General features: G+C 33.2%; 2 protein-coding genes across 4 annotated transcripts in view; one reads left to right on the top strand and one right to left on the bottom strand.

Annotated features, from left to right (window-relative positions):
* The window catches only part of Rab3GAP1 (RAB3 GTPase activating protein subunit 1), a 61,881-nt gene that overhangs the window by 29,614 nt on the left and 4,839 nt on the right, over window positions 1-27,428 (bottom strand). The window lies entirely within an intron of this gene.
* haf (leucine-rich repeat and fibronectin type-III domain-containing protein hattifattener) overlaps window positions 1-27,428 on the top strand; it is a 48,935-nt gene that overhangs the window by 19,126 nt on the left and 2,381 nt on the right. The window contains exons 2-5 of the mRNA XM_031972638.2: window positions 23,057-23,931; window positions 24,513-24,828; window positions 25,487-26,061; window positions 26,586-27,018. Coding sequence (XP_031828498.1) covers window positions 23,057-23,931; window positions 24,513-24,828; window positions 25,487-26,061; window positions 26,586-27,018 — 2,199 coding nt within the window. The remainder of the gene's footprint in view (window positions 1-23,056; window positions 23,932-24,512; window positions 24,829-25,486; window positions 26,062-26,585; window positions 27,019-27,428) is intronic.

Here is a 27,428-nt window from a genome sequence, read left to right as displayed (position 1 = left end):
TCTCTAACCCTTTCGTCCCGAATGGTACACATAGGTAGGACGAACATTTTAAATTACCGGAAACCTAGAAAACACCTTAAAGGGAAATTGTAGCACAAGGGGATCTTTGCTTATAGCTGACAGCTTAAGTGCTAATTATCATTCTTATTAGTGCCTATCTTATGTTTTTTCACTGAAAAGCTTCGATTTCACTTGAAAGCAGCTGTTCTTCGATCCTCCTTTAATTTAGGAGAAAAGATAAGTATTCAGAGACAAGAAGGTTAAATATTTTTTAAGAGACACGTGTCACAAAGGGTTAACCACCGACAGGTTAAGCGTTAGGAATGTCGTGTTACACGGGATTTGTCTATATATTTTCTTCTTAGAACGCCAATTCGATGTCGCGAGATAATAATTAGTAACTGCATCGATTACCCATTCGTAACGATCGCGTGCAGCCCGGGATCAAACACCGGATGGTAAGACAGTGAAACAATGTACTGAGTCTAAACACGCGGTAGGGACATGATCCGCATGCTGCGGTGTTCGCGTAGTGGTCGCAGGTCCGGAACCTTACCGCGACCACTATCTAGGGAGCTAGAATTGCAGGAATTACTGTTTTCTTTCTTTTGTTCGGTCGGCTCTGAATGGGTTGAAAGACAGAGCGAGGAATACTGGATGCGAGTAAGACGCGGCGCTCAGAAGTACAATAGTCGAGCATTCCATCAACCTTTAATTTGCTTGTCTCACTATGCGATACAAAGATTTAATCTGTGAAGTCATTTTCAAGAACTGTTGTAAGTAAAATATGACCGTTATGTGGGTATACTATGCTAATTTCATGAGATAATTAGTCTTTAGTTCGTATGAAACTCCTTTTAGGAATATACAAAGGATAATTGACGTAGAGTGCTGATGTGAACACCTTTTATAAACTTAATTTTAACGTTTGTTATATAAAATTGGATCTCTTGAAGAACCTTTTGTTAGATTTTACAGTTATGCATCAAAATAAAAAACAAAAGAATTAGTTGATTAATACTAGAACTACCGTGCCAGTAAAAATTTATATTATAATTTATTACATATCAATTATATTAAATGCTCGGTAGTTCTAGCGTTAAATCTACTCGCAAGAAATACTTCAAAAACAAATATACTTAGCAATACTGTCTCACAGAACGGATATCAATTAGGAAAATCAATTATACAACTGCAACTACATATATTGTGTGTACAGTAGTGGTCTAAAGCGATGCAAAAATATTACATAACTACTTATACACGGATTTTGATGATTTCTAAATATTTTGTAGAAATGAATATTTTGAGTAACCGAGTCTTACATACGGAGGGTATTTAGTAACTGGGTCGAGTTATAATTCGATTGCTGTTGAAGATAGATTTAAAATTCTACAGGAAAGTTTTGTGCGGTTTAGTTTCCATGATTGTGCAATACGATTTTGTACAGAAATGCATCAATGCAGTTACAAACTGCAGTTGCACTCTCTTTTAAACACAATTATATTAATGTTTTCACATGAATTTCGAATAAAAAAATATAAGCGTACAACGGTGAAAGATTTAATATTTCTCGAAATACTTTCTTTTCTTCCACACCTATATTATATGTTCAAACATTCCACCACCGCTTTCCAATCATGAACTACCAAATATTTAACACGATTAAAATATATCTCTTTCAAAGATTACAAGTTTTTAAAAATTAGTTACAAGTGTTTCGTAACGTTCGTTACACTATCTAAGTGAAACTATTATTTTTTATCGTGCCCGTTTTGTTATGATAGCTGCAAAATAAGAAAAATCGAATCCAGCGATTTCATCTGTCACGGTAATTCTAGCGTTAAAAAACGTTGAAATGGTATTCCAATTAATACAAACGCTAACACATTATTACCGCGATATTATGTTGCAAGGTTCGCGCTTGTTGGGAAACTTAATACGTATTCCGCGGTTGATTTCTCGTTGAATGAATGACCGCGTGTCGACCAGCGACAACCGGAACCAATGAAACGTTGGTCACTTGGAATGTCGTGGGGCACGTTGCCAGCAATATCCTGTCCCGGTGCATCCGCGGCTTCGAAAACCCGGAGGAAACGTGTTCTTTTTTTATTTCTCTCCACCCAGTTTCAGCAACTTAATTGCCACTTGCGAAATCGCTTTGAATCGCGCGGCTTCAATCCCACCCGGCCGCTTTTTCTCGGTTTCGCGAAGCGGACTGGCAGAAAAATTTGCTTCCACCGCGCGACGGAAAACAGACGTTTGGTCTTTATGGAAAACTCGTAGTTTGAACTACGATTTAACTATTCTTCTTATACAGCGAGTCATAAGATTATTGGTGCACCCTGAACTGCCGAATTTAAACGATTGATATTTGCTTACAATGCAAGTATAGTTTAAATTCGGCAATTCAGGAGGTACGAATACTCTTGTGACTCACTGTGTGGATTGACTTTCATAAATATAATTCCTTTTTGTTAGGTATTAGTGATATTTATGATGTAGGGTAATGTTGCTTAAGTCATACCCCATAAGAAAAAGAATGTATAAATTGCAAAATATATTTAATAAACAAAAAATAATTGCTTTATTCGAAACTTTAATGAACGTTAGTATTATCCATTTTAACAGAGTGCAAATTTCTGATGCTCTTACATGTAACGAACATTTCTCAATACATTAAGATCGGTACAACTACGGAGACTGGAATCCTTAGTCGTACCACCTATAGCCTAACAAGGGAAGTTACCGAACCCGGACATTCAACAAATTATGAAACTCTGCGTGCAATAGGGTAAGTCAAGCTTCATGCATTGCAATCTTTTTTCGTGTCAAATTTCACTTTGAAGGGGAGAAATTACCCCTTGAAAAATATGGGAATTGTTTTTTCGTGGATTATCTTGAGAATGGTAAGAGATAACGAAAAAAGTTAATTAAAATTTTATTAAAGTTTCGAAGAAAGCAATTATTTTTTGTTTATTTAATATATTTTGTAATTTATACACTCTTTCTTATGGGATACCACTTAACACTACGTTTAACAGACGGGTCATTTTGACCCATTTCGAACTTCGTGAGGGAAATTACAGAAACCATTTACATTTTTTTCTGTCACTTTTACTAACTTTTATCCCTTACATGTCATAGTTTCATTTATAAGATCATTGTGTATAATTATGTCGTCTTTTAAGTTGTTTTTTCAAGAAAGTATGTGATTTTGTTCCTGGGTCAAATTCTGGATCAAACTTAATGTTAAGCAACCTTACTCGACATCATAAATATCATTAATGCCTAATAAAAAGAAAATATATTTACAAAAGTCAATACATATAAGATGAATAGTTAAATAGGTCCCTGTGCAAGGAGTTAAAAAGTTAATGAAATATAACAAAAACATGTATTACTTATGGGATAACCCAATAAGTAACGATAATGGTGTCAAGCAAAAAGACAATGACCAAAGAGGAACGATCGTCACTTGGCAGCACTATCGAGGAGCACCGAGTTGCTCGCTGCATCGAAGGAAAACCGATTCGCAGGTTGCGCGCGTTCTTCGATGCGAGATGGAGCGAGTAACAGTACTCGGACGGTCGGTTTCGCATACTGTTCCGACTGGTAGCGCGAACCGTTACAAGAACACGGAAAATCCGACGAATGGCCAACGATTACTCGGACGCGCGGAATGAACGCTGGAAGAAGATGAAATCAGCCGACTAACAAATCTTTTGTAATAAGCGTAACAATGTAGTTTTTTGAAGATATGTGTCGTTCTCATGCAGTAAATACAATTTTAGTAGAATGAAGATTATCAGTAATATATTATATTATATTATATTAAAACAGTACAAATAAATGGAGAATTAAGAAGATATTTTGTATAAAGTACGTCGAGGTGAATCAAATCGAAATGAAAATCTAGTTCACATTTTTTATATCCCAAATTATATTTCCCATTTCTTATTTTTTATTTCGAATTTGCAAAGGAAGAATTTAAGAATTCTTTTCCGTTTTCTATTCTTAACCCTTTGCGAACGAGATTTTTTTTAAATATTGAAAATTAGCAGAGAAAGCTAAATTACATGTCGAACTCCTAAATACTAAAGGAAAAGTGAACTGTCTATTGATTTCCTATTATTTGAATAATTTAATTATATGTTGTTAACTTTGTATCTTGGATATGAAAGTCTAAAATGTCGACATTCCTCTTCAAAGGGTTAATATTCAGGTAAAATTAAATAAACTTAAATTTGAATAATTATCGAGATTGTAAATTTAACGTTATTTTATACTTGTATTGCTTTTCGAGTTGTATAATAATGAATCCACCTCGAATTTGAAAGACTAAAGTACTTTCAGCTGCTTAACAAGAGCATCGGCAGCTACACGTGTACTGAATAATTTCACACAGTCTGCTTTTGTGCAAACTTTCATGAAAATCAGCGTGTCAGAAGGATGAATGATGTTCTTTGTTAGCGTTACGTTGCCGTTACTGCTCGAAATGTTTCCGGATTTCGTTGGCTTTTATACTATCCTTTAGACATATTTCGTTAACACGTTCTACACCAGCGGTATACAGCTAATTTAAATCATTAAAATAAATTAGCATTAATAATTAAGTTGCTCAAAAAGTCTAATCGTTTTACTTTTCAATTTGCCATTAATCCGTGGGTTGTTGTAAAACTTTCGAGAAAGTATGAGGAAAATCGCAAATGAGTTTGAACTAATGGTTTTATTGTTTTTTAAAATATTCTTCCTTATCATTAATATATTTTCCATTACGTTGAGTCAGCACTTTCTAAACCTGAGAATATGAAGCTTTACGAAAATAACAAACAACTTACAATTATTATAATGTACGAACAAATATTACAAATAAGTAAACGAAGAAACAATAAAAAGTCTTCAAATAAAATACGCGACACACAGTTCAATGAAATTTAATTAAACATAATGCAATTTTTCTTTAAACTTCACTTAAAAACACGAGGAGACTTTCTGGCCAAACTAATAAATCATTTGTTAAATTATTTATTGACATTTACCCACAATCAACAAATGAAGTCAAAAAACTAAACACGTAACAAAATAATCTACTCTAATATCGTTTTTACAAGCGTTGCTTTGTTATTGTTACGATCTATGATGAAACATATAAAACTATGTCGAATTCATAATCAAAATTAACAGCATATATAAGTTTATTTTATTTAAACTAATAGTGTATATAAGTTTAGCTACTGATGAAGATATCTGTGAAACATTGGAACATTTCTTCTATAAGAGCTCGACTTACACACGAAAGCGAGGACCGTATGATGCCGGATTGTGAAAGCCTTAAATCTTCGATTACACAATCTAACAAGAAACATTCTAGCATTTGTGACATATTTTGTCCTGAATTCTAAAACAATTATGCGTGTATATATAATATATTTATATATGTCATATATATTTATATGTGATTATATAATATTTTCGAATATTTTCAAAGTTTAGTACTAATATTTTTTTAATACAAAACATTAGCCTGATTCCTTATGTATATAATTTCATCTTCTCCTAAGTTTTATTTTGTAAAATTAATCACTTTGACAAACAAGTGACTCATATTATGTCAGAATGAATAACTTCCTCTTTGGAATATTTTCAAGTTTCACTGCCAAAACATTCAATGTACACTAGTCCGTGAAGGTATATAAAATACTACAAAGAATTTCTATGATAATACATATTTCGAAATTTTTATGTATATGATACGCAAGGGAAATACATGGATTATGTATAATTATAAACTACATATAATTAAATTATTGAATTACATTTCATTGATATCAAATAGTATACATCTGAGATACAATGATTTCATTAATCGTTTGAGTGCCAGGATCTTTACAATAACCTGGTTGAAAAGTACCAAGTGGCGCTGAAGGAAACGTTTCTTTTATTTCAGCTCATAAATTGAATTACACATTCCTATCTTTACATAAAAAGATTCTAAATTGTGCGATCCTTCCATTTTTCTATTTCTAAGCAGGTAATAACAAAAATAAAAATAAATAATTAGAAGGAAAACAAATAAAGGAACTAGCCAGTCAAACGGTTAAGTTAATAATTTCCTCCATATTTTAAATACCTTCGTGAACTATTATATACAATTTCGTCACAATCTAGTATTTGCGTATTATACGGACTACTTTTCTTTCCTAACTAAAGGTCTTGGTTAGGTCTGGGTTGGTATTTATTTAATATTATAATACATTATCTTAAAACCCCAAATAACGCGAGTAAATATCCCGTGTTACAACATTTCACGTTTACGAATTTCGCGTGAACTTCCCTTTGTGGATACTGATCCAACTTGTATTAACACATTACACACTGGCTCCGGGATAATGCAGGATTTTTTTTGTATGTATGTAAATTAAAAATGTCGATTTTGTTGGATCTTTGGTTTTTGTTAAAGCGTGCATGACGAATATTCAATCAAATTATACTATTTTATGAAAATGTAAGAGGTTTTTAATATTTTCTTTAACTGCTCATTCTTCAAAGACGTGCAGTGTCTTAAGTAGGTCCTTTGCTTGTATCAGTTTTTTATGTAAGTTCTCACTTCCATAGTTATTTTTCGATAATTTTTTAATCGTGTTATAGGGGTTCCTACCGTATTAATATTTGATTCTTATTATCATCATTATTACTATTATTATCATTAACATTTTATTTCCTAATACGTTCACGAATTAATATGTATTTGGTTTTTAGTATACCATATTGTAGCTTTGATTATATTAAAATATCACGTATATATGACCCTTAAATAAAATGCTTTGTTTGGTTTATTTACTATGTTTTAAATGTTTAAAAATTATATGAATAATATATGACGCGGAAAAATTGCGAGAAAGGCATGGTCCATAGTAAGGGTATTTTAAATGTGACCGTGGTCACGAACGTGTTAGCCTCCTGCCCTATGATGATCGACACAACTACTATATCATTAATAATTTATTAGGAAAAGTAACAATTTTGATGCTTGTTCTACGTATACGTTTACTCCAAAGGTCAACGATTGATAATAGAAAAGAAATATTTAACTTATATTTAAAAAAAATATATAACACTTAGATTTGCCCAATTCAGTTTACAATCTTTATCACGAGTCTCACACGATATTGCAGGTCAAAGCGTTAAAAACAAAGGTAGTCCATACAATACGTAAGTACCCAAAACCCATGCTTCCTATTTGTCATCACAGCAGTAGCTTGTGAATCTCTCGAACACCCGAAACAGACTAGCAACGCTTGCACCGGAAAAACCTGACGGTATCAGTGCACGCAGCTTTCACGAGGTACGAAAACTGAACATCTCGTGAGAAAAGAAGCGCGTAACAAAGCAACGCGCCGCGTTTACGCGATATTATTCGCATCTGCGCGTTCCTTGGTGTTCGTCCGGCTTTCTATTCCATTCAGGTTTAGGACAGATTTCCTGCCCGACAGAAATCCGTCAGCTCGGTGAATAGGTGGTTTTCAGGCAGAACTGACCGGTGCGTGGGAGGCCTTTCGAAAAACGCGGAACATTGCCGTGGGAACGTGCCACATACACGTATCGGCCGAGATAAACATTGACACTGAGCCGACCCTTATTGCCAACAGTAACGTTGTATCCCGGCATTCTAATCCGCGCTTTATCTCGCATAAATCTTCGTTAATAACACGACCCGATATTTCGTGCACAGGAGCAAGACGGAAAATCGAAAGAGAACGAAAGTGAAAGGCGCGGTGCGGCGCGTTGTGCGGTTCGACACCGAACGCCGCGAATTCCGCGCTTGCTCCACTCGCGGGCCGGCCACGTGCCTCCAATCCGTAACCCCTTATGTCGGTATATCGTTCGATCAGTGAAATAATAGATCGCCAGCGTGAATTCCGTCCCACGAATCGTTGTGTTATGAGTAAGTTTATTCTCAATGTCGGCGATCGCGGTATTTCCGTTGGTTTCCCTTTGGACTGTACACTTGTTAGCCCTTGATTTACACGGCATTCGAATTACTCGACTTTGATTTAACACTAAAGCTACCGAGCAGTTAAATTGACTTTTTAGCGTCTCGGTAATAAGTCAATTGATCGCGCAAAAATCAAAATAAACGAGTAAAGATCGGCTGTACATTGTATTGTCCTATCTTATCGTAATTTACGATTCTTTCATTTTTCAACGCTTGGAAGTTGCAATCTGAATCTGTAAGATTTAAGAGAGGAGACAGTGTGTTGTATAAACAGTTCTACCAAAACTCTGGCCGTGCAATTTGTCTCTGAAGTGAAATTTTTAAGCTACAATATAATTCCGTTTTGCGTTCGTAGCAAAAAGTTAAAAAGTTAAAAAAGTAAATTGGATGGACAAAAGATAAAAGTAAAAACAGGAAAATTTAACTAAATTTAATATGTATTGAATGATGACAGACTTCACTGGCCAAAGATTTATATATTTAAAATATAACATAAGAAAAATTTTAAACCGGAGAAGGTCTTTTGATAATAAACTAGACTTCATCACCAAGTGATTGAACTATGATAGTAAGAGATATATTAAAAAGATTTGGTGTACACTTTTTCCAAAGGAAAACCCCGAGTATCACCTATTTCATTAACTTCCGCTTGTTTACATTTAAAGTAGTTCAACGGTAAGCCGCAGCATTATTCATTTTGCGGGAAAATTTTCTGCATTGTTCAAAGTCTGAATCTCATGATTAACACGTTCGCGAACGACGTCACATATTTATGGCGCTCAAGATTTTGTACCTTGCGTAGAGAAAATTAGATTGCTTTCACGTGTGTTTGTGTTTAAAATCGTAAAGCAATGGAAGGTGACACGATTTCTTTCTTAAATTTTATTTAAATTTTATCAAGACGATTTCCTGCATTCAATAAAATATTGTAACAAGTTTGTAGCAAGTTTGCGCTTCACATGCGTTATTTCTCTTCTCCTTCGTTTGCTTTCTCTAATTCGAGGAGATCATAAAGTAAGGATTTTACAATTATTGGATACTGACCTTTCTCCGTACACATTCCTAATCACTTTCGTTGCCTACAATTTAAAATAAAGATTTCAATACAAAAATTCGTGAAACGAATATTTAAACGAAACTATAGCAGTACTTAGATACTTGCACAAGCTATTTAAACTATTTAAGAATCGTAGGCGCAACAGGTATTGCGACTACAATAGACCTAGAAACATTCCTTTTCACTTGGAGCATATTCTAAACTGCTATTGTTGATTACTCATAAATTATCTCAGTACGCAGGAAATTCGATCTTGAAAGGTTTAAACAAAGATAAACGTGCTTGATTCAAAAATTAGTAATTTCTACTACCTTTATTCTTATTTCCCACAGTAACTTACTCTTTTGATGTCATTATTTCGCTAGATGTATTGTACTTGCCTAGGCGTCTGTATAATCTTGAAATCGTTTTCAAAACAATGCACGTTTAACAGAATGTACAGATGAAATTAAATTTATTTAATTGTATCACATAAATGTATTATCAGTTAATTTTTTAAAAATACGGCAACGCGGTTTCTTTTTCAGTCCAATATAAACGAATTTCACCACAATAGAATTTAATTTATAAATACTAACAAATATAGGAATAATTAAATTACAGATTTTTATGCATTTATATTAAAAACGAATGTGAGGCACATGTTTAAACAAATAATAAGACATTCAGAAAGAATGAAATATAACATTGTTTGTACTTTAACCCTTTTGCACTCTAAAAGTATGTGTTATAATTAAAGTAGCTTAACAATAAATCATACATAGATTAAGGGGCAAAGTTCTTTTTGTTTCAATATTTCACATATTGACGCTTTATATAAAGCTTGATATTGAATATCAAATTTTATAATGTTGTATGTGTTAAATCAAGTGGCCACTGAGAATGGCCATTGAAGTGCAAAAGGTTAATGTTGATGTATTAAAGTCATTGAAAAAGAAAGTGACCTTTTGTTCAACTCCAACCTTTATAACTGACACTAAAGTAATTGTGTCTAATCATTAGCACAAAGACATCATGAATGAGAAGGAATAGTGATTAGAAAGAGAAAACATAAGTGAAATGGAAACATTGTATGATAATACGTATTTACTTCTCTTGCTCACTTGCTAGATAAATGGTGTTGAACAAACACAGAAAGTGTATTTGTGCATTTAGTGTAAATGTATAATGATATACTGTACAATTTCTTCTGTTCCACAGAATGAATTACATCTAATTTGCAGTTTGTTACTATTTTAGCAAGCATAAAGGAATGCCTAATGACTAGACTGCGGGACTTCGTGCAAATTAAAATTTTATTAGTATACTTTACAAAGACCAGAGTTGAACAGACGTTTACTTTCTCTGATAATGATTTTAGTATTAACACATCGTAGGCGAATTATCTTGTTTATGCCAATTCACTCTTTTTCATTCATTTATTATTTAATACGTTTCGGGAGGTTCATATTACAAATACAAATAACTTTGAACACAATAAAAAACAAATATTTATTTATCACTACGCACAATTCACTTTTTACACAATAGATACGTTACGTGTAAAAATTGTTATAAAAAAATATAGTGTATTTATAGAAAAATATAAACTGGTTTTATACTTAAGAAATTCATACAATAATACAATAAACCATATGAAAGTTCATATTAGGATAGTTTAGGTGATTGTATTTAATCAAATTAAATCGTGAAAGAATATCAATTTTTGTCTAATCCGTGTTAAATTAAACAAATCATAAAAAAATCAAACAAATCTTTCAAATTATAAAAGAAATTCGTGTAAAAACAGAATTTGATGTACTACTGCGATATACGAAAAACATATTTCTAAGTAGATACATAATTCTTTTAGAATTTGTTAAAGTAAATACATTATTAAATTGAATTGTCTTTTATATTTTATCGTGTTTCTTGTATTTGTAAATTATATAACTGTACAAGGATCCGCAGCCAGATAATGACGCCATGAATGAATTTCTGGAATGATCTAATCGTAAATATGACGGCCAATAAAAATCGATACTTTCATGTTGTGGTTACAACAGCTTAGGTATCTAACAAAATTGAATTAAAAATAATGGTGAATCATCATTCAAGAAGCAAAATGTCGAAGACATCCTTGATATCGCCACGAGCGATCATTTCTTCCAAGCTGAATTCCTCGCGAAAAGGTCAGCCGGTCAAGTACACCGATGGAATGCCGTCGTACCAAATCATCTCGCGATGAATTCGTTTGTGCTGTGTGACGAACAATAACTTTCGCCCGGTGACTAATTTCGAATTTCAATTGATTGTTCAATTTTTCTGCATTTACAGTGTGTATTATCGGAGAAATTGCAAGATCAAAAGAAAAATTGTTCATCCATTTCGGAACTGTAATGAATCAAGAATTTTCTCGTGAAGATGACAGATCTTCTAAATATGCAGTTCGTTAAATTAGTTTGATAAATAGAGAAAATTGCCATGTAATTGAAAACTAATTAACTTTTTCTTAAAAACTGTTGCACTTTCTTACCTTCAGTTAAATAGAATTTTCGATAAAAATACAATTATGTATTTTATTTAAACTTACGGAAATATAAGGTGGAAAAATGTAAATTTCAATAAAAATCTAAATTTATTTTGTTGAATACTTTTTACTAAAAATAGATATTCCTTCAAAATTATAGAAAAGATCTCTCTTGATCCATAGATCGAAAGATCTTCTCGGAGCAAGGTCTTTGGCAAGGCAACGAAGCACCAGCTGTTCCGTAGGAATTACGGTCTGTTCACAGTCTAATAATCGGCGCGTTATGCACAATGACAAGCAACAATACCTTCGATAATGAAGGTCTTAATAGCTTCACGTGTAAGAGATTTTCAAATTGATAAATACAGAGCTAACTTAAGTTTATTTGTGAAGTATGAAGAGATAATTTTGGAGAGGGCAGAATTTTCTAACAAATTTTGTAAAAAGTTTCCTAGTTATAAAAAATATGGATCCTAATTAATATTTTTCATTTACAATGGCAAATACTATTAAATTTAGAACTAGAATTTCATTTTCCTCCATTTATTAATAAGTTTTTAAGTTGTTAGATATTAGTGGACTATCTTATGGGCACGTTCAATATAATATTTACATTATGGCTCTTTAAATAAATTATATTTTGCTATTCTAATCTTAATAAATTCAAATGAAATTTCTTCCAGATGACGTAACTTGAAGAACACTTCTACAAACTTTTTTTAATTAGTATTAAAGATGTGAAAGGGAAATACAATTTTGGTTTAAACTATTTTCAATATTATCCAGCATAAATTGCATTTTAAATTGCATAAAGAGCATTTTTTCCAAGAGGTGACTTTACCCTATAGAATCGAATTATAGCACGTACAAAAAATGAGTTTGAGTTACGTATATATTGCTCTACTTATACTCAAAGTTTCATAATTATTTTTTCAGGGTTCTCTAACTTCCTTTGTGTATCACTGAAAGGAGCATCATGCATAATTTCCACGTCAGCATTCAGAACGATCATTTAAGTTCGATCAAAGTCGTAGATAAAAAACGATTAATTCGATTTTCTATTTTCTAGAAACCGATACTCGAACTACATTGACATAATTCCGCTGCAGTCAATTCAAACTATACTTTAAACATAAGAAAAGCGCTGCCAAAATGATAGATATTTCATAAAAATTCGTAAAATGAAATACAACATGTAAACCTCTCGTGTTTCCAATATTAAATTCCGTAGAATGTGGTTTGGAATATTTGTTAGCAGAAACCAAGTAGCGAGAGCGTATGTGTTAACTGCGGAAGTGGAGATTGCATTTTTATTTTCATAATGGCGCGGTAACCGCGTGTTATGTCTTTTTTCTTGTCTGCGGTCTGAAACGTATGCCATTCTCTTGGTACCTGACGATTAGAAGTTGAACACTGTTTAACCGCTTGCCTCATGAATTAATTTTCATAATTATATCAGAAGTGGCTATTTTTTATTCGTGCTTTTTAGTATTTGAATGTATTACAAAAATATATTTATGAAAAAGGCCAGATCAATAATAATATGGAAAAAATAAAGGCAACTAAAATATCTAAATTATTGTCCCGAGATAATTCGGGTTAATCATTTTTATTACAAAAGTAAATCCCAAGTATTTTCGAAGAGGCAAGGGGTTAATCGGTACAACGTTTATAGTTCTATTATCCTACGTTACATATATTACAAACAGAATAAAGTTATTTTAATGAAAATTATATCAAACCAAAAGTATATATTTTTAATAACTTCACACTTCTATTTTTGTAGAGCATAAAAACCGTTAAATTATAATTTTGATATATATTTCGTTCATTTACGAAATGTTTTGACTCAGAAGATTGATAAAATACCAGAAAAAAAGTAACCAAATATTATCATTGAAATCTAATAATGTGAAAACTTTTTAAAGTTGATGATAGAAAACAGATTACAAAATTCTTGAGAAATTATGCTTGATTTTATAATTTAAATAATACGATATTATTCTTTTCATTGTATACAATAGAAGGGATAACAATTTATTTGAATGAATAAGGAAAATTACCTTTTTTCGTTCAGTTTGTATGTTATATTATACATTTCTTTAAACAAATAAAATGGATTTCGCTTATTAACAGTTTAAAGATTAACTGAAGATTATGATGATCTTCATCGAAGTTTTGATTATATTTAAATTTAAAAGTAACATAATATATAATTTATAAATACACATTATATTTTATTTGAAAGCTATTCTGTTCAACTTAACATTTACGCAAAAGCATTCCAAAAATACACTGTTATTTGCCTATCACTAAATCACGAATATATCATTAATGCAATCTGTAACACGATATACTTACTAGCTTTATGCTCTGTTAACATAGCCTGAAATTTTTGTGTAAAAATTATACATAATGTAAAAGCTATACTAATTCTTACTTGAATAGATAAATTCTAAAATCTTGCAAAATAGATGCTTACAATATACGTATGCTGTAAATAAAACAGTCCAGTCTTTAACGTAAGATTTACTGAATCCGTCAATTTAACAGATATTATTTTATTTAAATTTAATATTTCCATTTTTATATTATATTTTCATGTGTTCACTTAATTTTATTATTTTTATTTTTATATTATACATGTATGTATTCTACTATTTCTGACTAAGCTAAAAATGGTCACATGAATACCTCACATGGACAGTCTTAAAAATTGGACTTGCGCTGTTTTGGAATTCCCGACATCAATCATCAATTTCCCCACAATAAATATCGAAGCCGAAAAAAACTTGCATACCTTGTTTTGCACTCTAGATGCAGAAAACGCCACGTCTCATAACATTGATCGCGAGAGTATTCAAAGTCCCTGTTCCGCAGCAAGAATCTCTTTCGAGGCGATGGACCCATCCGAATCGGCGATTCGGTTTCGCATTCCACCCGCGATAATTCGATTTCACGAGCACCTCGGATCCAATTAGACCAGCGGAATGTGTTCGAATCGTTCGTGACACCGGCTGCTAATAATTATCGGGTAAATTGGCCCCGCAACAGGCGATGAGGATAATGCACGACGCACGCTAACTAGTCCCGTGCTCCCATTAACAAGTGTTCCGCGATCCACGGCCGTGACTAGTGGATTAATTAATTAAGTATTCCAATCTGTCCTTATTTTTTTTCCCCCGACATGTAACGAGACTCGAATCGTTGACTCCGCTCTAGAAATTCGACGATCGTTCCCGGCCGAAGGACTTCCGGAATCTGCGCTAGAGGTATCGGCGCTTTATTAATGCTATTAACGTTTACGCGTTTTTGGAGCATCGACCGTGTTACGATACCCGCGAGAACCTGTTGCGCTTTATCTACCCGGAGAAATGTATAAATGTGGAAATTGATAAAACGCGTGTAGTTGCAACCGGACCGCAGTAGCTATTGCAGACCACACAGTTATCTAATGCAAACTGGTTCACAGAAATATTTCAAATGAATGTAGTGCCTTTAATGATTTGTGGACAAGAAAGTTCTATGATGAAAGAAAGTATTTTTTAACCCTTTAAGTGCTATGGACGCAAGTACGCGTCCAGCGAAAGTTACTGATATGGATTATGGGCGCATATATGTGTTTTTCGATCTTTGTAGCACTATCAGAAACCGATGACCGGATTTAACATTCTGGGTTTCCTTTCGTGCATTTAATTTTAATCAGTTTATCATTCAATTTGTTTATCTTTATTTTATAACCAGTTATTTGACTGGTTGCGGTAAGAAAAGTACCGGTACGGTTAGTATTAACCTGTTAACCCGTTGCCTTACAAGAACGTGTAACACTCGTGGTAAAGATTTTAAACAGAATTTATAAACATAAATATTACTCAATTCTTATGAATTCAAATGAAATATTATTTTTGCACTATCAATTATTATATTTTAGAGTAAAGGTGGACAATAGAATATGCATCGAATTTGTCTCTTTCACCAATAAATTATTACTGACAAAGTTGTTGTATCAATCACAATTGAGAAATAAATCATAGGGCAAAGGATTAACTGTGGAATTTCGTTTAAAAAATTTCTCGTTTGGGGCACAATGAAATCAAAAACTGAAGTGTGTACTTGTTAAACGCAGAACGAATGCGAATGTAGAATATATTTTAATGAAAAATCAAAGCAAAATAAAGAAGAATTACATGTTTATAAAATAAAGAATTCATCGTGGAAAGAATTAGTATTATTTCAAGCTTTAAGATGACGTGTATACTCGTCAAACGCAGTTAACTGGTTAATCTCACACATGCCGTGGTGATAATTATAAGTGTACATGATTATTACACGCGTCTCTTAGCATTATTCAATTTAATGAACCTGAGGAATTACAGTTACAATTTTATTACAATGTAATTAATTGTATGAATTAACATAATTCATCGATCTTCAGATGAACAACACAATATTACGTCCACACGGGACGTTTCGGCTGGGAGTATTCAGCAGTCAAAGGGTTAAATAAACTTTATTTGGTTATTTCATTGTTACAACTGGATGATTATTTAACAAGTTATGTTAAAAGAAATAAATATTTGAAAGAGATAAATCTCTTTTTAACTATTTCAGAAAGCAGGTCAGAAAACCGATATTAAACGAAGAAATGTTATCGATTATAAAACGAAAGATGAGTGTTTTGAAAGTTGGACGCGAGTTTTAAATACCTTTAGCATTCTGAAATTTTATTTCATAAATAACTAAATTACGCATCAACGTCTTGAACGCTAGGAAAGTGGAAAACTATATGTCAGTTCCTCGTTATTTGAATAATTCGTTTGCGGCTTTCAATTTCAAATATCAGAGCTCGAAGTCGCTATTACGGCGGCATTCGACCGCAAAGGGTTCATTTTGGAAATGGTCTAAAAGTCATTTCAAGCATAAAAAGATCATGTTTCCTTACAAGTTGCACACAACATTACACAGTCATAATAAATTCTCATTTCTTGCAACTAAATATTTTCTGAAATATTGTGTTACATAGTATAAGAATATTTTTCAATCTGTTCAAACCACGAACGTTTAAATATCTCGAAATTCAAAATACATGACTTAGTGTATTTCCAAAATTATCGGCACATATTTGTAATAGAAATGGCTATTACTTAGTGAGTGCAACATTTCCATTGTAAATATTTATAATATATATGAATATATTATATTATAATAAATATTATAAATATTAAAGATGCAAATTATTCGAAATTCGTTAGGATGAACATTTGAAGACAGTCCAGTAAACTTTCTTCAAATGTTATTTCAAGTTTGACAATACACGTATTAAAGCAAATCAATTTTGCAATGACTTTATTTTCCATTTTGTCTAGAAACATTTGTATTCGCGGAAAGAGTGACTACTTAATTATTGAACAAATCGGGAAGAATGATCAAATTGAATAAGAAGTCCCTGAGAGAAAAGAGGTTAAGGATATAGAATAAAATTTATTTATTCATCGTGTTTTCGACTTAACATAGTTCTGAACATTTGCCAAGTAGGTGTATGTAGATATGTACGTGCAATTGAGTATGCTTTTTGACCAGTGCGTTTGTTTACTTCGCTTTGTTTCTTTTTGCGTGATGTTTTTCGCAATTATTACATGTATAACGGTGATCGAAAAATAGTAAAAACACTGCTACCAGCATTATATGTTTGCCGCAAATAATATATAATCACCGTAACTGCGAATATAGTTTAGAATAGACAAGATTTTATACTACTCGTAATTATTTTAATTCTACAAGTTAAAATTAGCTGAATTGCGGTTTTAGCTTCGTTTCCAAGCTGTTAACCATGAAAAATTTGAAATATGATGAGATGCCAATAGTAGCGCGCGTGAGGCAGGTCAGTAAGCAAACACTGCAGTGGCGAGTGTCGAACAGAGATAGAGATAAGACTCACGGATCGCTGCTGCGGAATTTGAAACGTTAATAAATTCGAATCGAAATTAAGATATAATCAAATATGCATAGAAATATATTATCTTAAATTGTGGCATACGGATTTTCCGGAATTTTCATTATTATAAAAGTGTCAAGCATTTCAAGGGCAAAAACCTGTTTTTACCTAAAAAAAATTAGCTTCAAATGTTTATATAGAATTAAATATTCGAGATATCGAAAAAATCGTACGTTACATTCTAAATAATATATTTCCATTTAACATAACAGCAACGTATTAGGTCATCCCATAAATAATGCGGTTCTTATATTCTTTTATTTTCAGAAATAAAAATGAACAAAACTGTTCTTAATATAAAACATATTCTCCTTCATTATCTACAAATTATCTATCTATATCATATAATTAATTTTTTAAAAATATTGTTTATATTTATTTGTAAAAATAAAAGAAATATAAAAAACCGCATTATTTATGGAGTGACTTAATAGTTTTTTGCTTTGATCTGTGAACGATGAACAACGTTGATTTTTATTAAGTTAATCTAGAAACCTTCATCATGAGTCTCATACGTCATTATATGGCAAGGGATTAAAAAGAGTGAGCCATTTCTCCCCCACTTACCCTAGTCGCGAAAAATATCTTATAGCAAAGGTAATGTTTCCTATTTTTTCCCCATTCGTAATCGAGAAATTTCGAATGCTGATCGCGCGTACATTTTTTAAATTTACTTTCGCGTAAATGATTACTTGTTTTTCAGTTGCACCGTTCACCCCACCGAATGCGATTAACGGCTAGCATGCGTATTAGATCGTAGAGAAAATCAGTGGCAACGGGACAGCAAGAAACTTGAGCCGCGTTGTATAATTTCACGCACTATTTTTAATCCGGAAGCTGATCGTCAGACGATGTAAGAATGAACCGCACGTGAAACGAGAAGCATTTTCACGGATGCTCACGAGCGTAATTCTGCTCCGTAATTACCAATACGGGGCAGGTGTAATTAATTCAAGACTCTCTTACTTGTAATTTTCAAACAATATTTACATTTTTTGCCATTTCGAGAGTATAACCGGCGGCCAATTAACAAAACGCGTTTCTCGCAGAAACTGTTCCGTTCGTAACGCCAAGAGCCGTGGAGCAAATCATAATAAAAAGCCGGCCAGTTGAAAATAAACTCTTCACCGTGACTTTTTTGAATATTTCGAATTTGAAGGGGAACGTCTCGCTAGGGAAATTTTCCGAAGTTAACATCGGGAACGGTAAAGGAATAAATTGGAAACCTGACTCGAAATAAGCTGCAGATATTTAATTGTGCCCTCAATTTTGAAAGTGATCTAAGTCGTTTCAAGCATAAAAAATCATATTTCTTTATAAGTTACATAAAACATTACACAGTCATAATAAATTCTTATATTTCAAGACTAAATATTTTCTAAAATATTCTGTTATATAGTACAAAAATATTTTTTAAATTGTTAACCCCAGACAATTAAACTGAAATCAGTATTACTCTGTAACTAAACATTCGACTTAAAGGCTATGAATTAAAGACACGTGTATTTGTATATTTTTCTATTGACTTCAAATAAAGCAACATAATTTAACAGATATTTTATTAGACTTTAATTTAAAACTAAAAAAACGTTTAAAATTAACGTTTAGAGTATTTGCAGATTTTAAATATGCATTTGAATTTGCAAAGGTGGCGAAAGTTGGTAGACTGTTTAAACGAATGTTTAGTCGATTTTATCGACGTTTATCGAGGATTAATGGACTGTGGATGTTTGGATGAACTGACACTTTCATAAACTAGTTTCAGAAGCATAAATTAAAGAGAAAATCACGGAATTAATGACGCGGTTCTATTAGGCAAAAAAGAAAATCAAACCGAGACTAAATTTTATTAAACAATTTATTTCATTATTATGTTCGATGCACAAATAAATTTGCTGTGAATTTATGAAATCCTCGATTATTAAACACCTGCAAAACAAGCTTTACGATGATGCCACTGGACGAAACTTACGTTCCGTTAAATACGGAACTCTTAGTTATACTTTTTTTTGTGATCGGTTCATTAATTATACATACAGTTCGTGCATTTTAAAACATAAACATCGATGAAGTATGAATATATACCGAAAAAAGTATTTTCAGACGTCTAATAAATTCTAATATCCTTCAGTTTACGTCGCAAATTTATAATATTCTTCTTGTACCCTTGACACTGTAAAAATTTGTATATTCGCGAAAACTATTAAGTGGATAATAATGAAACACGATCGAACCCAGTTGCTTTAATTAGAAGAGATTTCCATCATTTATTTCACGTGTCATAGTTAAAAAATCTTAATGAATCGATTAAAGAAAATTTTATGGAAACAATATGAACCAAATTAAGTTTTTCTTTCCATTGCGTAGCAAAATTAATTTTTTCAAATCAATTCTATTAATTGTTCATGTAAGAAAATTAAATTGATCCTCTCCTTCGGAAATACTCTAAATAAAAAAAAACATGAATTGTAATTGTATCAACTGTTTATGTAAGAAAATTAAATTGGTTATTTCCACCAGAAATACTCTAAATGAAAAAAATATCAATTGCAATTATATGAATTATCTATGAAAGATAATTAATCTCTTCTCCTGCAATATCGTGTCAGACGTGATGAAAATTTTAGACTGAATTTGATATATCTAAATGTTATCTATTTATTTTAAACATAAATTAAATGTTACTTGTCTATTATCAATTTTTAACCTTCAGAATAATCGTACACATAGAATATTGTCATCATATTCTTTTCTTTTTCTACTAAATTATTAACGATAAAGTAGTTTTACCAAGCACAGCTGTAAAAGAAATCGTAGGACAAAGGGTTAAACTGGCTATTTTCTTGTACGACTATCTCCCTTGGCATTACCCTATAAGACAATGGGTTAACCCTTTGCACTATCGTTTGTTCCACAATAACAATCAATAAAATTATGTCATTGCTTACAAATTCGTTAGAAAAAGCAATCCATGCTCATTCTATGTATACATTCACTCTAAAGCTCTGTATTTGTTAACCTGTTAACTGTAGAATTTAGTTTAATAGATTTCTTTGTTTTGTGAGTAATGAAATCTAAAAATGAAGTGCGTAATCGTCAAACGCAGGACGAATACACCTAGGATATATTTTAATGAAAAACCAAAGCAAAATTTTAACTAAACAATTAACACATTCGCATCGGACAATTTTTGCTAAATCTTTCCTATAAAATGGAGCATTTTAATGATATCAAAACATTTCAAAACATGTGTATTAAAAAGATAATTATTTCTCTAGTTAATATATAATATAATATATAATCTAGGTACAATCCCATCTTATGTTCCCATCAACGCTTATTTTTTAAGATCGAGAATTCTCGTTTTTTCATATGAGTGTGTTAACACTAGAACTACCGTGCCAGTAAAAATGGCTGATTTCGGTTTCCTTGTTTCGTAATTATCGATACCTTAGAAACATTGAATATTTGAAATGATTTCGAAATTAAATAATTTCGTTTGAATGCTATAACGAATGTTCGAAGAAACTGAAAATAATCTATTGTTAGAATTTTCATAGGGATTACATATCAATCATATTAAATGCTCGGTAGTTCTAATGTCAGGTGACATTTATATTTGTTAGATTCTATTCGAAATCTTCATCACGAGTCTAGCACGATATCGCAGTGAAAGGGGTTAATCCGAAGTTTATTCGCGTTCCAGTAACGTCTAGGACGTACGAAAACGAAGCGAATGGAATTTGTGCATCGTTCTTCGTTCAGCATCGATAGAAGAAAGAAAGATCGAGGTGAGGACATGCGTTTACTCCGGCCATTGACTCGTAACGGGTTCGGTCTATGGACCCTGGTTTGTCGCGGTTCGTTTAGGCCCCATGACTTTGAACCGTTCGTACGTCACGGTTGTCGATAACTGATGTAGCCCAGGCCTAGATTCGAGTTCTGCCATTTTACTTTTTATTCCGTGAAATTGTTACGTTCGACCGACCGAAAAGTATCGATGAAAAGTCGTACGACGGATCCACGGTAGGAAAGCTGCCGAGACTTTCGTCGCGATATCGCCGCAAAACGGTAAAATGGTATGTATTGCATTGATGCACACGAAACCGTAATTCCGAATGAGAAAGTTCAAAAAAATAGAATGCACAGAATTCATCGTGAATCGCAGCAATTATACGGATTCAGAGGTATATTAGGGGTACGCGAAAGTCCTTGTAACACGGTTATCTCATTCTTTATTATTTCTGTCACGTCAACTAAATACATAAGTGTTAAATTGCATAAAGATCATATAATAATATGGGTTCCGTCAAAAATTTCCTAATTTCAAAAATGACCCAACCATTTTAATATATTCTAGCCTGTTATCTATGTTTTTGTTTTTACAGCTTTCAGTGCGATCTATTTTCATTTTAATTTATGTTATTGTTAATTTATAAAAAAATCATTTTCTTCGGTTTTGTTTAGAAGAAGTTCATCAGCTGTCAAGCTAAGACCTGATTTGATCATGTATATAACACCTTCCTATTTATATGGTGTAAAAAAAAACGTTATTATTATTAATAATAATACAAATATTCGTAGCAAATTGTAAAGATTTTGCTACAATCAATTTTCATGGCATAATATTTGAAAAAGTTTTCAATCTTATACTATAGATTTGGTAGAAAATATATTGCAAATAAATTTATTGATTATGCTGAAGAAATCTAAAATTCATACATACGTAATTGCATAATTTTCAGAAGATTAAATTTAAGCATTATTTAATTTTGTACCGTAATAAGCCATTCCTGTAAGAAATCTATTCGTCTCCTGAATAATTCATCTCTTAAACAGAAAGTTAACATAACGTTAAGTTTAAATACTAATTTCATGTCGTCAATGTAAATCATGGTTCAAAAAGTATTCCGAGACCTTTCTTTCTGTATTCTAACATTTTTTACGATTCCATTGAAATGTCATTGAAATCAGAATTCTTGAAATGTGAGAGCCTTTCTTCATAAGTTACACAAATTTAATCAATACATCAGGATTTTATAAGATTTCAAGTGAAATGAAAGTCTCATTAAACTTTATACGACTTCTATATCTAGATTGATTCATTCAACTCCTGTTACAACAAATTGTTCTAATGTGTTGATATAATTTAGATTAGATTAGGATTTTTTATCTAATTAAATAAAGTAATATTAAAGTCAATTAAAATGGAATAAAATAAATACAATAAATTAAGATTAAGTTAAAATAAATTACATTGTAGTTAAAGTGAATAAAATAAATTAAAGTTAAATTAAAGTTTCATATATATATATGTTTGAAAGCTTCGTAATTTCAACATACACTCCTGTTTATAATAACTTTGAAACTTGCATTATAAACAAATATCAATCGTTCAAAGTCGGCAGTTCAGGAGGTACGAATATCCTTGTAACTCACTGTAATTGTAGAACGTTTTCTTTCTTAATTTCTCAACAAACTGTCAAACATTTTCAGATGTGGTCCCAACGGAGGTGTTGCTGGTGCTCGCGGGCATCGTCGCCACCGCGACGGCAACATCGAGCTGCCCATGGGCGCAACAGGTGCCCGAGCTCGAGAGCTCCTGCATCTGCGACTACAATCTGGCCAAGGATCTCTCGGTGCAATGCGACATCGTCGACTACGAGCAGCTCGTGTCCGCCATGCAGCGTTACGCCTCCAAGAGCACCGTAGATCTGTTTTACATCAACAACAGTACCATCGGAACCCTGAAGAACGGCTCATTCGCGGCGTTCAAAGTGAACAACATGCAACTGTCCAGTTGCCAAATCAAGACAATCGAGCCAGAAGCTTTCGAGGGCCAAGAGAACTCTTTGAAAAGCTTGAATCTAAAGAACAACAACATATCAGAAATCCCTAGCAACACTCTGAAGGCTCTACGGAATTTGACTGTGTTGGACCTCTCGATGAATAAGATCACGATGGTGAACGACAACGCATTTGTTGGCCTGAAATTAGTCACGTTGAAGCTCAGCGATAACGAGGTCACACTGGCGCCAGGCGCGTTTCGAACCTTGGAGAGGTCGTTGAAGAATTTGAATTTAAAGGGCACCAGGCAAAAGAAGGTCCCGGAAGCGCTCAGAGGTTTGAAAACGTTGGCCTTTCTCGATTTATCGCAAAACAGCATACGGGAGCTTCCTGGATCCGCGGGGACGAAGGCTTTCGAGGGGTTAGAGTCTCTGACCGGATTGAATCTCGAGAGGAATCTGATTCAGAACATCGGACCTGATGCTTTTTTTGGGATCAAGCACACGCTGAGCTCGTTAAGCTTGTTGAATAACCTCATTCCGGACTTTCCTACTGCCGCTATAAACAGCATTCAGGATCTCAGGGTACGTTCACGAGCATTTCTTCTCTCGTTTAACGAAAATTAAATTTCCTATGGAATAGGCTTGGCCGTAAAAATATATGAAACCGGATAGCGTGATGCGTTCCTCTCACTTGGAATTAGCGGTTGATCAACGGAGCGTCCTAATGTATTCGATATCGCTGTTCAATGAACGTTGACTTTCTTTTTGTGTTCCAAAATTCGATGGTCGATTCTTGTGGAATTTCGTGTGCTGAATACAGATGTGAGAACCGTTTCTGAAGGTTGAACGTTCGTTGTAGGTTAACTGTGAAAATTATTGTTCGTGGGAAATGAGTTTACAGTCTCTGCTAAGTAAAATTGTTTTGTAAAAACTATTTTACAAAAATTATGATATTATTTTTATAAAATAGTATAATTTTACGTGGCAGAGATTTTATAGAGATATTATAATTTTAATATTACAATATTTTATAAAATATCTGAACATGTTTAAACGATCTTTAAAATGAACGAGACATTGGTCATATTGTGAAACGATTATCGCAGTGTAGGCAATCTAGCGTCCATTTCTGCTTTCTACTTTCGTTTCCTGTTATATTTCAGGTACTGGACATTGGATTCAATTTGATAACGGAACTACCGGTGAACGCTTTCCAAAAGAATCCATCGATAACGCTTCTGGCGATCGACGGAAATCCTCTGTCGACCGTTCCGGAAGAAGCTCTCGCCCGATTAAACGGGACTCTCCGGGGTCTCAGTTTAGGGGGTCGTTTTCTGGTCTGCGATTGCAAGCTGCAATGGATTGTCGACTGGATAAAAACAAGAGACTTACAAGTTACTAGCCGGGAACGGAAACCGCAGTTTTGCGGAAGTCCGCAGAAGCTGCAGGATAAAAGTTTTTATAACATCGACCCGGACGGTAATAAATGCATCAATAGAGTGTTTGTTACAAAAGTTTCTAAACTGAAATGAGAAAAACTATATACTTTTCGCGAGACATTGATTTCCTTTTTAATAAATCAAAAGAATATCCATTGGAACTGATACAGTGCTTGCAATAATTGTACATATTTGGGAAAAAGTGGATCTCGCACGTTTTTAAAATAAGAAAAGTGTTGTGAAGACTATCTTTGATTCATTTTTATTTTTAATTTGAGTACGAAGAAACATATATGGAAAACTGAGAAATAAATAAATATAGCAAGTAACCAGTTGTATATATTTTTAAATAAAACAGGCACTCTTTTCATTACCTCGTGAAAAGATTACCTAAATCGTGAAATGGTGGAAACAAACGGAAGTCTATTTCATACAAAAATGAATTAGTTCGAAAATAGTATGGAGCTATGTTACTTTATTAATATTTATACTCTGCAATTTTTTTAAGTCATAAACTCATAAAAGTTTACATGGATAGAAGTCAATCGAAGTTTGAACATTCGAAAGGACTCAATTTCATATCGCATATTTCCACAAATTGTACAATTATTGTAAAGTATAGTGTACATTTTCAAAATGAAATGACTTGAAATGATTTACAATAAAAATTGTTGCAACGATTTCTTATTATTTCGCAGAAATGACTTGCGACAGAACGCCGGAAATCATTGGAATCGGTACGGTAGAAAGTGTGGACACTAGAGAACCGACAGGCCCTGGAGGAACAGGGACCGGTTACAGTCCACCCACTCGGCCTTCGGTCGCCGTATCGACGGTAACAAGCTCAACAACCACGACGACCACGGAACTTACACCCTTCACCACCGAGGAGAAAAGGATCGAAACACCTTTTACAACGACCCTGCGATCCATTACCAGTAGACCGACAGCGGCAAGGACGGGCAACGTAGTAATAATGAGGACTACCCCGACCCCACCTAAACACATCCAGGACCAGATGCAACAGCATCAGCCGAGACCACCGTTGGTGCTAGGTTCGCCTCTCTACAAAGCCAAATCAAACGAAAAAGACATCATAGTCAAAGATGTACTGAGGCAGGATAACGCCGTAGTCATCTATTGGGACACGGAAGCAAGCAATATCTTAGGTTTCAAAGTAATTTATCGGTTGTTCGGCGAAAACAGCTTCAAGCAAGCGCCGCCCTTGGAGGCTAGCGAAAGGGAGTTCAAGATTAAAAATGTTCCCTCGCAGGTAACATATTTTAATGGTATTATGTTCTTCATCTGGATTTACGAAAACATTACCTAACTTGTCAATCTATGGTAATTGTACCGTGGAGTTTCATGCGAATTCATATTTTTAACAATATTATAGAAAGCATCACAGTTAAATGTAATTTTGCATTTTCAAATCTTCTATAGATGCATACAAATCTGTAATCTAGTAACGACTTATTTAACACATTGACGCCGTCTTATACCACCGATGGCTCACACTTTGAAATCACATCGGACGGCGTGTATCATGAAATATGTAGTTCGTTAAATTGATTTGGTAGAAAAAATTACCGTGTATATATAGTTGAAAATTGATTCACTTATTGACCATTCAATAATTTCAAAAATTTCAAGAATTCCCTTGCCAGATGGGCAAAAACGTAAATTGCAGCATCGACGTCAACGTGTTAAACAAGGTCAAATAAAAAGGGTGAAATTGTAAAATATTGAGAAGTAAATTAGAAGAATGAGCATAAATTTCTTACTCTCTGATCGCAGGAATGCATTGTGGTTTGCGTGGTGTCGTTGGAGGAAACTAATATTACTCCAGCGAACGTTCCCTACAACCAATGCAGAGAAGTAAGAACGGAAAATTCTCCGACATCCAATATGGACAAGATTACGATCGCAGCCAGCGCAGCCATATGCGCTACGATAGTGGTCGCTGTAATAATATTTATTGTGGCAAATCGGCGAAGAGCTAGAAAACTTCACACGCTTCACAGCATAGACCAGACGAAAATGGGTGGACCTATTACCGGATTGCCCGTAAACTGTTGCTCAAATGTGGGACCAACGCCCAGCCCTGGTGGCCCGTTGTCCTCAATGGCGACACTCAGTGCTTATAATGCTCAAAAAGAATGGGACCAAGTGTCTGCATACAGCAACAGAAGCATACCACGACCAAGAATATTTCCTATAGATCGACAAGGTGTGTATACAATAAAGTAATAAACTTTGAATTTGATTGTACTAACTTCAGTTATAAACACTTGCAGACCTAGGTTTCTCGGCAATATTTAACCGTTTTTATTTAACTGTTAACTATGGAATTTAATTTGAAAAATCTCTAATAATGCTCGCAATGAAGTGAAAGTGAAGTGTATACTCGTCAAACGCAAACCAAATGCAGCTATAATATATTTTAACAAAAAACTGAAGCAAAACGAAGAAGTACATATTTATCTGAAAAATAAATAATTGATCGTTGAAAAAATTAGTATTATTTTAATTTTAAGATGGCGTGTATACTCGTCAAACGCAATTAATTGGTTAAAGAAGTATGTACGAAAAATAGTGAATAACGAAATTTTTATTCTTACATAGTCTCCTGTTCCGTGT

This window comes from Nomia melanderi, chromosome 4 (genome assembly GCF_051020985.1).
Source record: "Nomia melanderi isolate GNS246 chromosome 4, iyNomMela1, whole genome shotgun sequence".
Taxonomy (NCBI): domain Eukaryota; kingdom Metazoa; phylum Arthropoda; class Insecta; order Hymenoptera; family Halictidae; genus Nomia; species Nomia melanderi.
Note: the sequence above shows the minus strand (reverse complement) of the source record. Positions and strands in the feature narration are given on the sequence as shown.